At 35.9% G+C, this 17,869-nt stretch overlaps 1 protein-coding gene across 9 annotated transcripts in view; it reads right to left on the minus strand.

The window, feature by feature from the left end:
- The window catches only part of ZNF385B (zinc finger protein 385B), a 421,128-nt gene that overhangs the window by 39,737 nt on the left and 363,522 nt on the right, over positions 1-17,869 (minus strand). For all 9 annotated transcript variants that reach the window (XM_034954598.2, XM_034954595.2, XM_034954594.2 and 6 more), the window contains one exon: positions 1,708-1,870. In XM_034954598.2, coding sequence (XP_034810489.1) covers positions 1,708-1,870 — 163 coding nt within the window. The remainder of the gene's footprint in view (positions 1-1,707; positions 1,871-17,869) is intronic.

Here is a 17,869-nt window from a genome sequence, read left to right on the forward strand (position 1 = left end):
ATAATAATATAACTTAAGTGGAACACTGAGCTCACTCAGTAGCAACGTTGTAACATGTATGGTAACTACCAACTGTTCTATTAGCTGAAAGAATAGAGTGGCACTAACTTCCATTGTTTTATCATTTTACTTATATGTTTTGCTGGAAGGTAAAGAGCATAATTTAGATAACAAAACCTTTTGCAGAGTATTATTCCATAGAGGCAGTGATATCCTGCATTAGACGAAACCAGGGAAGAAGTCAGCAGGCTCCTGCTCTTCCAAACATTGGGTAGCCTCCAGCAAATAACTGCCACATTGTGTACCTCACCAGTTTGCAATTTTGAAAAATAGATATAATATTTGATATTATACCTGATAGATATTGACTAATTAGATGATATATGTCAGAAGGTTTTGTTCTTTACAGAGGGAGACATACTATGTAATAATCTGGCATTTATGACTATATCTGTTCATCAGATAACATGATTTAGTGATCCTATTGTACAAAGAACAAAAAGTCTTTATTACCAAATTTAGCTTAGCTCAATCCTTCTACGCTGAAGAGCTTTTGGAGCCAGCATCTACAGGGCCTAATCAATAATGGTCCCTTTTTCCACAGTCTCTTTGTTTGAACAGGTTTTCTGAAACTTCCTCTTACAGTAATGGATTTGATCATCTCCAAAAGCCATGGGAAAGCAGTCTTAAGTCTCCTTCTAAAATTCTCCAATGATTTGAGAAGTAGAAAAGAATCAGAAATGTGTGTGTTTCCCACAAGAGGGAGGCCCCTAAAGAGAACATCAAACATAAGAAAAAGGGACATATTCTCTCAGTCTCCTTTAACAGACACTGTTCCTCAAAGAGTCACTGAAACAAGATGACATATCCGTCATGGGCCCAGAGGGGCAGATGTGAGAATTGTGGAAGCCTATTAAACATCCAATTTCATGGTATCCATGCTACAAAAATGAATTTTTTTCTCTTTCCACTGAATGAACCTACTCAGAAATTCTGCTGATTCACTGGGACTATGAAATATAGACTCTTCTTCAGAGGCATTTCACCTAGTAACCCATTTCCGTTTATATATAAAGGTCTTCTGTCAATCAGTTTGTAACGTTGGAAATCATCCCCTTAAAATATGTAAGTCCATTTGTAACTCTGAGGGGAACTCTGAAGATCTTCAAAAAGCATCATCTTTTATTACTAAGCACATTTCCAGATTCATTTAGTAATGCCACTCTCTCAGAAAGTTCCCCCCTTTGGCTCCTCAGCTCCTTTTTACTACAGTAAGAGAACATAAAAATATCTATTACTAAACAAGTTTAAGGAGTCCTTCAATAAAAAAGTCTATAGTAAAAAACACACATAAAATAAATACAAAGAAGTAATAAGCTCAGTATTTTGGATCCATTTCCTGATTTTAGTCTGAACACATTGTGATCAAGTAGTCTCTACTTGTTTTCATGCATATATACTTATATATATATATATTTACATATACACATATATACTTAAACGTATATATTTAATAACATGGAATGGAAACATATCAAATGCTTAGATTCTGTGCAAACATATAATCCTTCCCGTGAAGAAAACATATTAATATCACAAAAACAAATCATGGAGAGTAACATGCAACAACTGAGGGCAAGAAAACGGGGTCAGGGCAGGGGAACAGGAGAAACACAAAGAATGTAAAGAACAAAAAGTGTCATTGACCTGATTTGTCAGAGTTGTTGCCTGTGATTGGAGTGATGGAGCAGCTGGGATTAGCCTTTGCGCTGTCCTTGGAAGGAACCATTTTGGGTTTATTTTTCGTTGCCTCTAGTGCTTTGACCTTCTTGGCATGTTTACTTCCTTTGTAGTGGGCCTCGGCCTGGCTCTACAAAGGAGAACAAATCAGGCTCATTTTTTGCTAATTACAAACACCACAGTGGATGATCATGCAGGAGAAAAATACATTCGATCATAGGCACCACAGACATTTACAACTCAGTACCTGACTATGTTTTTGGCACTTCATGAAATGGTAGACCAGTTCCTAAGAGGGTGTAGCATATCAAAACCTCCTATACAATACAAAGGACCTGCATCTTTAAAAAACCAGACATTATATGAGTGGACAAAAGGATTAGGGCAAAACTGTGACAAAGGTGAGCTTTGTCATCAGTGCCCTCCCACCAGTGCCCATTGGGGCTACTTTTCAAACATTGGCTGGCAGCAGCGGCTTTGAGTGTCCTACCCATGCCTGTGGGTATGACCTTCCACAGTCATTTCCCTTCAACTAAAATCCTGTTTGCCACGTGTCTATTTTCTTCTGGGCTCTGCTCTGAGACCAACTGGTGCGACAAAACATGTTAATAGGTGCTACTGAGTGAAAATGACACTGAATTTTTTGGGAAGCTCTATATGCACTTCATGTACCATTTTGATGATTCCAGTTACAAGAACAGATAATATAAGGCACAAAGGAGGTAGGAACAAACCCTTGTTTCTGATCTCAGATGTGATTCTGAAGTCTAAGTGGTTAGTGTTAAATTCATTTATACACAAAGCATATGTAGAACTCTAACTTCAGTACTAGATCAAAAGGAAAAAGAAAGAGCCAGATAAAACACAAAAACAAATTACAACAAGCCTTGAAAACATTTAATCAACTTACTGACATTTGGAAAATTTTCCTCTGCCTAAACAACAAGGCTTTTCTCTTATTGGCATCTAGTATTAATATATACATTAACAAAAGAATCTAAGTATATTCACTTGAATTGAATTTTGAAAAGACTCTGAAAAAACATAAACATGTATTTAGTGAAAAGAAACAAAACTAAACATAAATGGTATATTAGCTTAGTTATAAAGTGAAATGGATGACAAATCTTATGCAAAACAAGACGAACTTTTGTTAGAGGATTTCTAAAGAAATAACTTTAAAAACCATCAGTTTTCTTTATATACTTGTATGTGTTTGAAGAGGATTAAACGAACCTTTCCACTCATTCTCCTCAACAAGCAGAATACAGGTGATAAGTGTATGTGTAGGTAGGTAGTTGGAAGCGATAGTGGACAGACAGAATGGGTCTCTGTCTTTAGGGTCCAATGAGGTTTCACACATACATGAGGTAAGAAGTTCAATGGAGAGCTATCCATATACAAGGGTGGGCTAAAACAGTGAAAGATGCATGCTATGGGAGATACAGGACAACAAAAAAATGGACCAGAGGGGAGTGGTATTAATGAAGACTTCCTACAATGGGTAACTTTTGATTTGAGATTTGAGGAAAGGGATGCATATACACTGGTAGCGAAGAGTACGTTTCTAGTTGGAGGATGCAGGCCTAAGGAAAGTACTGATGCTAGAGTTCCGGAACAGTGAGGGCCATGGCTGGAGAAGTGCTTACATAGGCCTCTTGGTGGAACATCATCAACATGAGGTTAAGGAAACTAGATGTGTAGTTATGTAGAGGAGGTCACCACTGAGGTGAGATTCTCAAGCAGAGGCCTGATGATACATACAAATTCCAAATGGGGAAGACTTCTGCAACAGCTATTTATTACATGTTTGTTGGATTGAATATGAGAGAAAAGAGATGACACAGAAAGGAAGGCAGCAGAAAGAATATATGATTCTTCTGGTAAAATCATTAGTGGAGAGTATGACTATAATAAAGTCCCTTTTATAATAATATCATTGATTTCTTGAAGCCTTGGTTATTATCAATCCTCCTTCTGCCCTTTGCTTAAGTGGAACCATTTCACTACTAACTACTAGAGACAAAGCACTCTTCTAATGTGCCATGATTAGACTAAGCCATCTAAGGTTGATTATTGTGTGTTGTTGAAGTGTTTCTTCTGACTTTCCTGCTTGTTTCACTCCAGCTTACCAGGACATGTTGCTTTGCTATCTTCAGACATCCAGCCTTAGCTAGTTCAGCAGAACTGGTGATGGTGAGCACCACTTCAATGCCAGCATTACTTCCAGATCTTGGTGGGCGATAGGGCTACTTTATCCTAAGCTTATAAATGATGATGATGAATTTATTCATGCCAAATATTATAGATGATATAGTCACAAGTGTTAAGGGTCATGCAGTGAGTTAAACATCATATCTATATATTTGCTCTCCCATTTAAATGGAAGCTTGGTGATAGATTCATGCCACAGTCTGTTTTTCAGTGTACCTTGATTCTGCTGTGTTATTTCTTGTAGGGCGGGAGGTGGTTGGGGAAAAAAATATTGCTTTGGTAGCAGTGTAATCTAAGGATAGGTTTTGGACATATTAGTGATTTCCCTAGCATATAACCCAGATCACCCAAGGTCTATAGCCTTGTACTGACTATACATGGTCCCTAACTTCCTAAATATCTTTTCATACATATCTTTTTAGATCTTCATTGACTTGGCATTGCTCTTACTTGGTTTGCTCAAGGACTTCTCATGTTGTTCTCTGTCAAGTTGGAAAAAAAAAATCACGTGGGGAGAAAAGTGTAACATTATTTTAGGGCCTTTATTTATTACCAACCAAGAATGTTTGAATCCAACTAATATAGTTTGGTAGTTATACATTAAGAAAATATGTAAATAAAAATTAAAAATTGATAATGTAATATAATAATATAATAATGATTAATATTACTGAGCTTACTGTTTCAGGCACAATTCTAAATGAATTACATATTTTAGCTCATTTAATCCTTATAATATCCTATGAAATAGGCATTATTGGCCAGCACTTTATGAATGGGAAACTGGGAATAGAGAAGTTAAATAACTTATAAAAAGCCACACAGGTGGGTGGAGAAGCCATGGTAGATATAAAATGCTTACATGCATATCCCTATTTAATTATATACCCACATTATACATATACATACCTATACTAAGTTAATGTTATAATTTTATTAGAAGTAAAAAATATACACAAAGATAGCATGCTGCTTTTAATGACTCAGAGAAGGATTATAACTTAATCCTATAGAAATTTCTATGAGTAGGAAATACGTACTTAATTCATGGGAAATATGCTAATATTAAACACCAGGTCTGATCCTTCTGTTGAGTAAAGAAAGTTCCACTTTTAGGCCAGGTGCAGTGCCTGTAAGCCCAGCACTTTGGGAGGCCCAGGAAGGAGTATCGCTTGAACTTAGGAGTTTGAGATCAGCCTAGGCAACATTACGAGACCTTGTTTCTACCAAAATTCAAAAAAATTAGCTGAACATGGTGGCACATGCCTGTAGTCCCAACTTCTTGTGTGGAGGAGGTGGGTGGATCACTTGAGCCTGGGAAATCGAGGCTGTAGTGAGCCCTGATTGTGCCACTGCACTCTGGCCTGGGCAACAGAGTGAGACTCCGTCTCAAAAAAAACAAAAACAAAAACAAAAAAAAGTTCAACTTTTAAAATATACAACAATTTCTACAATGTATCATGAGACCTGCTAAAAACTCATCTTTCACAGTACACTAAATAGTGCAGCATTACTTTAGTGCCCTTTGGCTAAAGAAACATATGGTTCTCTAAATAAAACCTCCAAGTACAAGATAAACAGTGTCATTTCCTCATTACTATTTCTTGGCATCAGTGCCGAAAGTTAACAGCGTCAATTAACACTTGGGATGAGGATCCAGCTAAGTGACACTTCACTGGCCAAGACGGAAAAAACTCTTCATAGCCATGATCCACTTCTGCTTCGAGTTCAGGGTCAGGGAGAGAAGTGCAACAAGGCTTTTTAGCTTTTATTGACTGTTGTTTGGGAAAAATGGAGTGGAAGACTGTAAAATAAAGACAGAATGGCAAGTGCCACTTCCTTATATTTGGCATCTTTCCCATTCTCCTGTGGTATTCTTAGTAGTGGCACTTTGCTATCCCTAGTACTGTGTCTGAGGCAGTGTCAACAGTTTCTAAATGCTGGGCAAATCTTCAAGTGAAACTGAGACACTGTTAAGTAGCAAAAGATTAACCTGACTTCATTATCTAGGAATCTTCTTAATTGAGGAGCGAAAGAAACAAGGACAGGAGCCAGAAAACCCATGAACTAGGCAACACATGTCAAGCCCATCAACAATGGCTCTTGTGACACTTCTAAGAGACTAGGTTGGCCAAGCTGACTTACTTTACACCCAATGAGTAATTAGCAGACACATGCTTGTCTAGCAGTAATGGCTTGCATTCTGCTTCCCCTCCTAAAGTGCTGCTGTGCCCCTAACTGGCAGTGACCAAAGAAACCTCTTCACAAGAATTGCCAGAATTAGAAAGAGTCGCCCAAACCACTACGCTGACCTTCACATAAGAATTCATCAGTATATAGGTTCTTCTCTGAAGGCCACTCTGGTAATTACCTGACCACCCACTGATAGAAGAACAGCTTTGATAGGAAATGACAACTTGGAATGTTTTCTTCCATTAATAACCTTTGTTGCTAAAGCTCTTCACTTTCTCAAATCCTCTGAATTCCTTAGAACCCCATTGTTGCAAACAAAAAAGATAAAGAATGAGATAACTTAGTGCTTCAAAAACAAAAATGTAACCCAAAAACTTCTAAACTTCACTGTGCTCTCATTTCTGATTTTTACCTTACTTATTTCTTTTCTTTTCTTTTTTTTTGAGACGGAGCCTCACTCTGTTGCCAGGCTGGAGTGCAGTGGTGCAATCTCAGCCTTACTGCAACCTCCACCTCCCGGGTTCAAGTGATTCCCCTGCTTCAGCCTCCTGAGTAGCTGGGACTACAGGCATGTGCCACCATGCCCGGCTAATTTTTTTGTATTTTAGTAGAGATGGGGTTTCACCCTGCTGGCCAGGCTGGTCTCTATCTCCTGACCTCGTGATCCGCCCGCCTTGGCCTCCCAAAGTGCTGGGATTACAGGCGAGAGCCACTGCGCACGGCCTGATTTTTACCTTATTTCTAATTTGGACTTCAGAGACATGGCTAGAATCTTGAATGAGGACATTAAACTGTGCTCACTTTGCATGGAAAAAACAGTCGAAGGACAAACTCACAAAGTGACTGGGGAAAGACAATGGCCCTGGAGAAAGTACTTACCTATCTATTTACCAATAGAACCAACCTTTTTTTGCATTTTAAAAAGTAATTAGAACTGTTCCCTTAATTAAAGAAAGTGCATAATTAAAACTACTGGCATCTGTTTTTTTTCCTGAGACCTTAGATTTCAATGTGTTAAGCAGTGTTATAAGGGAAATAGCAAAGGTCAGCTAATTTTCAGGAAAACCCAATATACTAAAATGCCAAATAAAACATATGTCAAATGAACTACCATAAAACAGGCTAAACTAACAAAGGGGAAACCTGATGATTTATTCTGCAAAAAATTATTTCGTACCTGCCACGGGCTAGATATTGCAAACGATTAAAAACAAAGACCCCTACTTGCCAGAATGGTGGTTGGAAGAAAAGACAAGCATACAAATGACTATAATCCAAAGCAGAAGGCAGAATTATAAAATGGGAGGTACCAAGAAACAAAGAATATGAGAATCAGGAGAGAGGTAAATCTCTTCAGATTGAGCAAATCAAGGAAGCTCCATGAAAAGAGGGTATCAGAGCTGGGTTCTGCTGCAAGGGCCGGGCTCTGAAGTGGCAGAATGGAGACGAAGGTATTACGGGCAAAGGGAACAACATGTGCTAGGGCACTGAGTCCTGTGTATTATACGGTGTTTCCTGGGCACATACACTTTTCAGTTTCACTAGAATAGAGATATTAAGGGAAAAACAGGGCAAGGTTGCTATGTTGTGCTACCTTGAAAATGGTTCCCTGTACCACAGAAACATACCATAGTGTTTTCAGTTAAAAATCAAATATTCTATTTGTAGGCATTTTGTATAGAAAATGATTATGATGTAAGATGCTGCTCTTACATCATAGATTTTATCCTCTGCTCCAAACCACAATCTTACATTAAATTAATTAAGTTATTTATATTGAAGCTTTAATAATTATTTGAGATAAAAGCAAGGCACTTAAAATGCTATAGTTAAACATACTAAGAAACTAAAGTTTTCTGAGAAATAAATAATTACCTGAATCACTGTTTCAAGATAAAACTGTTTTTACTATTACAATACTTTTTGCATATACTTGTTGCATTCATAAGATCACACTCTGAGAGACAAAGCTACAATATAGGAAGCATGAGCTATACCTAAGAGAAAGGCTTACATATCCAAAGGTTGCTAGTAAGTTTTTCTGCTGATATTTGCAATTGTAAGGCCTGCAATATCAGTAATAACATACTATTGGCTTTGATTTTCACTTCATTCAATTCTCATCTATTGGGATCTGTTGAAAACAAAGTCCAGACAAAATTATAACTATTATGAGCTTTTTAGCTTAAAAAGGTATAATGTCTTTGCTAATTGCTAATTTATAGCTAGTGAAACACTACAAGTTGCTATGGCCTGTCTAGGGCCATCACACTGCATAACTCTGCAGGGCACTATTCACATATATTTCAACATTCGTAGTATCTTCTGGATTGTGCCAGGCCAGAGTTGTACCTATGACATTCTATATTTATTGGCTTTATAATATAGATGTAAAAAAACCCATCAACTCTAAATATTTCTATGTTACTAAAGTGAAAGTGGTTGCTTTCTAAGAAGAAAATGATGTGTACTCTAGACTGCTAATTCTTTTTGGGCCCAATTTAGATTCTAACAATATTATAAGATAGAATTACAATTCTTGTGTTATGGCTGCTTTGAAATACCACTATTTGAATATATGAGCATTACACACACAAACACAAACACACATATATGTTCAATCACATCAAAAAACTTCAATGTAGGCAAAATTCACTTCTTAAAATGCTGAGATCTTTAGAGGGCTTGAAATTAATTTTTCAAATGTGTTTATTCATCAGCTAACAGTCTTGATGCTCATGTTTCTTGCCCATGACTCATTGGTGGAATTACTTACACACAGAAACATGGAGAAGTTATAAATGGACCAAATAACTACGACAGAATTTACATGATGAATTAGAAAGATGCTGCAGTTTGAGTTAAAAATCAGCTGGAATATAGTAAAAAAAAAAAAAGTGCTTTTAAAAAATAAAATCATTTCTTACAATGGAGTTTCAAGTGAATAAAATTTTGTCTCATTTTCCCAGTAAGTTTTATATTTCACTTTCAATTACTGGAAGGCAGATTATTAATTTTAGATGATTCCCAGCAATCTACATTTCTTCCCCTAGATATTCACTGATGCTATATGTTACTAGTTTGGGGTTGAGTAGCACAGCGCATAAGAGAGACAATTATTTAAGCTCGGCTGTATCAACTGTGATCTGAACACAAATCTTTCCATTTGTTCAATTCTGTGCTCTCTCTCTCCTCTAGTTCTCTCCTGTATTTCAAATCAGGCCATAATGAAAAATCATCTTCTTTTATAAATAAGTTTATTATATACGTACCAAGGTAAAGTTAATCTCAGATGATTAGTTCCTTAATTCTATGAATGAATACTGTAAATTATAGACATTTTATTTTGAAAAAGATTTTTCTCTCACAAACCTAATGGAAGTAGTTTTGTATGAATTTTTCAACATAGGTAATGAGTAATAAAATGATTTTTATTTAATGTCACAATTTAACATCATCACAATTTATTTAAGAATTCATCAAGAAGGATCTTGCTTAAGAAAGCAAGACTGCTTAACTCTCCATTTAAATTATATTACAATTTTAGAATTTCTAAGAGGTATATTTACTTCACTTTCTGGATTGGGATCAACATCTGAGTCAATTTAATGACAAATGTATATGTAAACTCTTAGTATATGCACTACATCTTAAGGGAGGCCACATGAAGTAAATGAAACCTGGCAAAGCATGCCTTTAGCCACTCTCTCAAATCATAAGAGGAGGCAAATCACAAACTTCATGAATAATGCACTTGATAAACTATATTCTTTGTTATACCAGAGTGAGAAAATGAGTTCTCTGTCTACTAACATAATTTTAAATATGAAATAATGGGAACCATTATAATTTATAAAAATATCTAATTTTCTCAAAGAATTATGTATATAAGGACCTCATCTTTTAGAAGTTCTGAACTTTAGAGATTTAATAAAACACATGGATAATATCTTTTATTTTTCATTCGCTTATTTATTTATTTTAGAGACAGGGTCTCACTCTGTCACCCAGCTTGGAGTGCAGAGGGGCCATCATAGCTTGCTGCAACCTCAGACTCCTGGCTCACGCTGTCCTCCTGCTTTAGCCTCCCAAGTAGCTGGGAGTACAGGTACATGCCACCATTCCTGGCTATTTTTAAAAAAATTTTTGGAGAGGTGAGGTCTTGCTATATTGCTCAGGCTGGCCTTAAACTCCTGGTCTCGAGTGATCCTACTGCCTTGCCCTCCTAAAGTGCTGAGATTCAGGTGTGCAACACCATGCCTGGCCATCTTTTATTTTATAATATGACACAAAATATTATAATTTGTAATTACTATTTTTGAATTATTTATTTTATGATTTTCCCAAAAGTATTTAAAAATAGAAATTGCCCATCTCCCTCAAATTAATTCACATCTTATTTTAAACTGGGAAATCTTAGTTGATAATTCTCAGCTACTTTGACATACAAAGGAGGATATTTCAGAGTTTATAGTGTTTTCACAGTTATATCCCAAGTTGCTAATGTGTTCGAGAGTACTACTATCTTTCAGTGGGAAAACAGACTGCCATTGTGTGCTTCATAAGAGCAATTTTTGTTACTCAATGATAAGTAATGCAATATAATTCAAGTTTATGCATTAAAGCTGTGACTCTATAGCTAACTGATTCAAGCCTTCTGATGGTCTTTTAAATTAGGCTCCCAGGCTTCCACACATTAATTTTTAATCAGTCCAGAAGGTACTACACTTACTTTGATTTCCACATTAAGGAAATTTACATAAATAATACGAAATAAATCTAAAATTAGAATTTGCATTGTGTCTCCTTTTGTTTGACATACAATATCCTTAATGTAGATGAAAGTGGCAAAGTAACTTTGAAAGTTCAATGCTCAGAGAATTGGTTGACAAGTAGCATTAGTAATATTTTATATATGTTTAATATATTAGTTACTTATCATTACTCATTTGAAAACCTGTTTCACACAACAGGTTTTTGTAAAATTCATACTCCAAAACCGAAACCAATTACTAAAACCTAGAAGATATCTTATAATTCAAAATTAAGTGGAATATGTAAATGTGAAGACTAATAACAGATACCTTCAAAACACAATATAACTAAGAGAAAATAATGAAAACACATCTTTAGTAGTCGCTTAGCCCATCTGAGTCATGCTAAGGCTGTTTCTGTAGTAAAGTGCCAGATTAAACTAGAAGTTTTCATTCAAAATTAATTGGGTCAATCTTCCACATATAAGAGATTGGTCTGCTGGAGGCAAAACAAAAATAATAGTATCTATAACTTTGATTCACCGATAACATCTAAAATATTTTAATAGAATCAACAAATGCTAGTGTGTTTCCACTTTCTGATTCTGTGTGATATTGTCTAAAAGTTCTACTCACCAATAATAGTCATAACAAAAGTCATACATATAATATATGATATCATCAATGTGAATTGTTTTAATTCAACTCAATTTAGCAATGTTTTATTATTTATCATGTAATAGGTGTTTCAGAAGACATGCTTTGTGACTTCTAGGAGCTTATAATCTTGTGTAGAGGATAACAAAAGTGAATACCATATATAGGTATATGGCATGTATATGTGTACATATGGCATGTATATGGCATGTATATATATATGTAGGTTTGTGTGTGTGCACATATATGTATATATATGTATATATATTTATATATATATTAGTGTTAACGATAAGTGATACACCTATGAATATGTTATATAATGCTATAAAAAAATAAAGACAAGTAAGGGGTAGACTATGGTGTAACGTGCCATTTTAAGTATCAAGGAAACTCTGTTGAGAGAGCATTTTCACAGAGACCTGAATGAAGTAAGGGAGTTAACCAGGTAGATATCTGGGAGAAGAGTACTTCAGGTTCAGGGAACACCAAATATCCACTGTAAGGATTTTGATTTTTATTCTGAGTAGATGCAGAATCACAGGGGTGTTTTAAGTCAGAAGAGCAACCTTGTTTGGCTTCCATTTATTAAAGGATCACTTTGGTTGCTGTATGTAGAACCAACCATGTGTGTACAGTGGAGAGGCTGGGGGTGAGGCAAAGTAGAAGAGGAGGCTCATCCAGGAAAGAGATGAAAAGGGTTCAGAATTAAATCCCACTGACCAACCAGAAAGGCTTCAAAAACATAATATTCTTAACGGATATTTATAATTTTTCACATATCTGCAATTTTTGGACATAAATCATCCATAATTTTGATGGAATTTTATGTTCAGCTAGCTAGCAATTACTTTTGTTTCTTTTAAATTTAAATTGTATTTTTTAAAATCTATGTAAAACAATTACGCAGTTAAAAGTATAAAAAAAAAAGCAGAGAAAAGTTACCTCTTAGATTCAGCAACCAGTTGTTATCACTTTGTTGTGTATCCTGCCAGGGATTGTTTACATGCCTATCAAGCAAATGTATACATATATGTGTATTTTTTCTTTCTTTTATTTGTAGACAAGTTCCTACACACTACATATGCTGTTCTCCACTTTGCCTTTTCTATTTAGCAATAGGTTTTAAAGATATTTCATATGAGTAATTAAAAAGTTTTCTAATTTTTTAAAGTGGTTGTGTATATTTATTTTATTATTGTGTGGTAGCTACAGGGCAAAATTCCTTCTGCTTGAGAAAAACAGAGGGAAAAGTAAAGGGGACTTTGTCTTGCACCTTAGATATCAGCACGGCCACAGAGGGATAGAGCACCACGTGTACTCCTGGGGTCCCCAGATCCAGGACTGGACTCTTGGATAGCATTTCTGGACCTGCCTTGTGCCAGAAGGGGAGCCCACTGCCTTTAATGGTGAGTCCCAGGCCAGGCAGCCTTCATGACAAGCTGACTTAAGAGATCCTGGGCCTTAAGGGAACATTGACAGAAATCTGGCAGTACCCCTCATGGCCTAAGGTGGTGGTGGCTATGAGGTGAGTCTCCTCTGCTTTTGGAAATAGGAAGGAAGAACTGTATTTTGTGGTTTGTGTGCCAGCTCAGCCTCAATACAATAGAACACCAGGTAGACTTCTAAGGTTTTTGACTCTAGTACTCAACTGACAGATGGCACTTCTGGACCCACCTGGGAACTGGGGGACCTCACCGCCCTAAAGGGAAGAAAACAGGCCTGGTTGGCTTTGCCACCGGCTTATTGTAAAGTCCCCAGGGCCTTGCGTAAACATAGGCAGCAGCCGTGGAGTGGCTGCAACAGGCCTTGGGTAAGACCCAGTGCTGTGCTGGCTCTAGGTCTCACCCAGCACAGTCACAGTGGTAGTGGCCACACGGGTGCTTGTCGTGCTACCCCCAGCTTTAGGTGGCTTAGAATGGAGAGAGACCCTATATGTTTGGGAGAAATTAAGGGAAAAGGACAAGTCTCTGCTTGGTAATCCAGAGAATCTTCCCAGATCCTGTCCAAGACCATCAAGGTGGTACCTCTATGAGTCTGCAAGCACTGCAGCGTTATAGGGATTGGGGTGCCCCTAAAGCAGTTACAGCTTAGATCACAATACCCAAGTCCTTTCAAATATCTGCAAAGCCTTCCCAAGAAGGACAGCTACAAATAAGCCCAGGCAGTGAAGACTACCTAAATACCTAACTCTTCAATGCCCAAAGAACATCTATTAGTATCAACACTATCCAGGAAAACATGACTTCACCAAATGAACTAAATAAGACATCAGGCACCAATCCTAGAAAAACAGTTTCAGACACAGAATTGTAACTGTGTTGAGGAAACATAAAGAAATTCAAGATAACACAGAGAAGGAATTCAGAATTATATTAGATAAATTTAACAAAGAGACTGAAGTAATTAAAAGGAATCAAGCAGAAATTCTGGAGCTGAAAAATGCAACTGGCATTCTGAAGAATTCATCAGAGTTCTTTAATAGCAGAATTGATGAAGCAGAAGAAAGAATTAGTGAGCTTGAAAATGGGCTATTTGAAAATACATGGAGAGAGGAGACAACAGAAAAAAGAATTAAAAAAACAATGAAGTATACCCACAGGATCTAAAAACATAGCCTCGAAAGGTCAAATCTAAGAGTTATTGGCCTTAAAGAGGAGGTAGAAAAAGAGACAGGGATAGAAAGTTTATTCAAAGACATAATAACAGAGAACTTCCCAAACATAGAGAAAGATATCAATATACAAGTACAAGAAGGTTTAGAACACCAAGTAGATTTAACCCAAAAAGACTACCTCAAGGCACTTAATAATCAAAGTCCCACAGGTTAAAAATAAAGATTCTAAAAGCAGCAAGAGAAAATAAACAAATCACATACAACAGAGCTCCAATACATCTGCCAGCAGACTTTTCAGTGGAAATCTTAAAGGCCAGGAAAGAGTGGCATGACATATTTATAGAACTGAAGGAAAAAAATCTTTTATCCTAGAATAGTCTATCTGACAAAAATATCCTTCAAACATGATGGAGAGGCCAGGAGTGTTGGCTCATGCCTGTAATCTCAGCACTTTGGGAGGCTGAGGAGGATGGATCACTTGAGGCCAGGTGTTCGAGACCAGCCTGGCCAACATGGCAAAACCTTGTCTCTACTGAAAACACAAAAATCAGCTGGGTGTGGTGATGCACACCTGTAATCCCAGCTACTTGAGAGGCTGAGGCTCAGGAATCACTTGAACCTGAGAGGCAGAGGTTGCAGTGAGCTGAGATCACACCACTGCATTCCAGCCTGGGCAACAGAGTGAGAATCTGTCTCAAAAACAAACAAATGAACAAACAAACAGAGAAACAAAGACTTTCCCAGACAAACGAAAGCTGAGGTATTTCATCAAGATCAGACCTATTCTGTAAGAAATGCTAAAGAGAGTATGTCAGAAAGAAAAGGACATTGATGAACAATAAATAATCACGTGAAGGTACAAAACTCACTTGTAATAGTAAATACACAGAAAAACACAGAATAAGATAACACTGTAACTGTGGTATGTAAACTACTCTTAGCCTAAGTAGAAAGACTAAGCAATGAATCAATGAAAAATAACAGCTACAACAACTTTTCAAGACATAGTACAATAAGATATAAATAGAAACAACAAAAAGTTAAAAAGTGGGGGGATAAATTAAGACATTAAGTTTTTTATTAGTTTTCTTTTTGCTTGTATGTTTATGCAAATAGAGTTAACTTCTTTTCAGGTTAAAATAATAGGTTATAAGATACTATTTGCAAACGTCATGGTAAACTCAAACCAAAAAAAAAATACAATGAATATACAAAAAAATAAAAAGGAAGAAACTCAATCATATCACCAGAGAAAATTGACTTCACTAGAGGAACACAAAAAGGAAAGAAAGAAGGAAGGAAGGAAGAGAAGACCATAAAACAACCAGAAAACACATAAAAAAATGGCAGGAGTAAGTCCTTACTTATCAATAACATTGAATGTAAATACACTGAACTCTCCAATCAAAAGACACAGACTGGCTGAATGGATGAAGAAACAAAACCCATTGATCTGCTGCCTACAAAAAACACACTTCACCTGTAAAGACACACAGATTGAAAATTAAGGGACGTAAAGATATTCCACCCTACTGGAAACTAAAGAAATAGTAGGAGATGCTATATCTTATATTAGAAAAAGTAGATCTCAAGCCAAAAACTATAAGAGACAAAGAAGGTCACTATATAGTGATAAAGGGGTCAATGCAGCAAAATATAAAAATTTTAATATACATGCACCCAACATGGGAGTACCCAGATAAATAAAGGAAATGTTATTAGAGCTAAAGAGAGGCCCCAATACAATAATACCTGGAGACTTCAACAACCCACTTTCAGCACTGGGCTGATCTTTCCAGACAGAAAATCAATAAAGAAACATAAGACTTAGTCTATACTATAGACCAAATGGACCTGTTAGATATTTACAGAACAATTAATCTAATGGCTGTAGAATACATATTCTTTTCCTCAACACATGGCTCATTCTCAAGACCAGACCACAAAAAAACTACATATAACAAGTCTACATATATACCAAATGGGCCTATTAGATATTTACAGAACATTTAATCTAATGGCTGTAGAATATATATTCTTTTCCTCAACACATGGATCATTCTCAAGAACAGATTAAAAAAACTCATATAACAAGCCTTAAAACATCAAAAAAAATGAAATAATTTTGAGCATCTTCTCTGACCACAATGGAATAAAACTAGAAATTCATAACAAAAGGAATTTTGGAAACTATACAAATATATGGAAATTAAACAATATGTTCCTGAATGATGAGTGGTTCAATGAACAAATTAAGAAGAAATGAAAAAGTTTCTTGAAACAAATGATAATGGAAACACAACATACCCAAACCATGGGATACTGCAAAAGCAGTACTAAGAGAGAAGTTTATAGTTTTAAGTGCCTACATCAAAAAAGAGAAGAACTTCAAATACGCAATCTAATGATGCATCTTAAAGAAACAGAGAAGCAAGAGCAGACCAAACCCACATTTTGTAGAAAAAAAGAATAGAGTAGAAATAAATAAAATTGACATGAAAAACCAATACAAAAAATCAATGAAACAAAAATTTGGCTTTGAAAAATGTTACGGAAAATTGGCAAACATTTAGCCATACTAAGAAAAAAAGACAGAAGATCCAAACAAGTAAAATCATAAATGAAAAAGGAGACATTACAACTGATTCTGCAGAAAGTTAAAGGGTCATTAGTGGCTACTATAAGAAACTATAAAGCAACAAATTGGAAAATCTAGAAGAAATGTAAAAATTCTTAGATACATACTAACTACTAATGTTGAACCAGGAAAAAATCCCAAACCTAAAAAGACCAACAACAAGTAATGAGATAGAAACTGTAACAAAAAGCTCCCCAGTAAAGAAAAGCCGGGGACCCCATAGCTTCACTATAGATTCTACCAAACATTGAAAGAACTAATATTAATCCCACTCAAATTATTCCAAAAATAGAAGAGGAGGGAATACTCCAAACTCGTTCTACAAGGCCAGTATTACACATTACAAAGACATAAAAAAATTGTGTGCCAATATCTCTGATGAATATCAATGCAAAAATCCTCAATAAAATACTAGGAAATTGAATTAGACAATACATTAGAAAGATCATTCATCATGACAAGTGGGATTTATCCCTAGGATACAAGGACGATTCAACATATGCAAATCAATCAGTGTGATACATCATATCAACAGGATGAAGGATTAGAACTATATGATCATTTCAATTGATGCTAAAATAGCATTTGAAAAATTCAACATCCCTTCATGATAAAAACCCTAAGAAAACAGAGGATAGAAGGAACACACCTAATAATAAAAGCCATATACTACAGACCTATGGCTAGTATTATACTGAATGGGGAGAAACTTAAAACCTTTCCTCTAAGATCTGGAACATGACAAAGATGCCCACTGTTACCACTGTTATTCAACATAGTACTTGAAGTCCTAGCTAGAGTGATCAGACAAGAGAAGGATATAAAGGACCTCCAAATTGGAAAGAAAACTGTCAAATTATCCTTATTTGCAGATAATATTATCTTACATTTGTAAATAAAGACTCTCCACATAAAAACCTATTAGGACTGATAAAAAAAATTCAGTCAAGTTGCAGGATACAAAATTAACATACAAAAATCTGTAGCATTTTTATATGTGAACAGTGAACAATGTGAAAAAGATATAAAAAAGTAATCCCATTTACAATAGCCACA

Source organism: Pan paniscus, chromosome 13, assembly GCF_029289425.2.
Source record: "Pan paniscus chromosome 13, NHGRI_mPanPan1-v2.0_pri, whole genome shotgun sequence".
NCBI classification, from domain to species: Eukaryota; Metazoa; Chordata; class Mammalia; order Primates; family Hominidae; genus Pan; species Pan paniscus.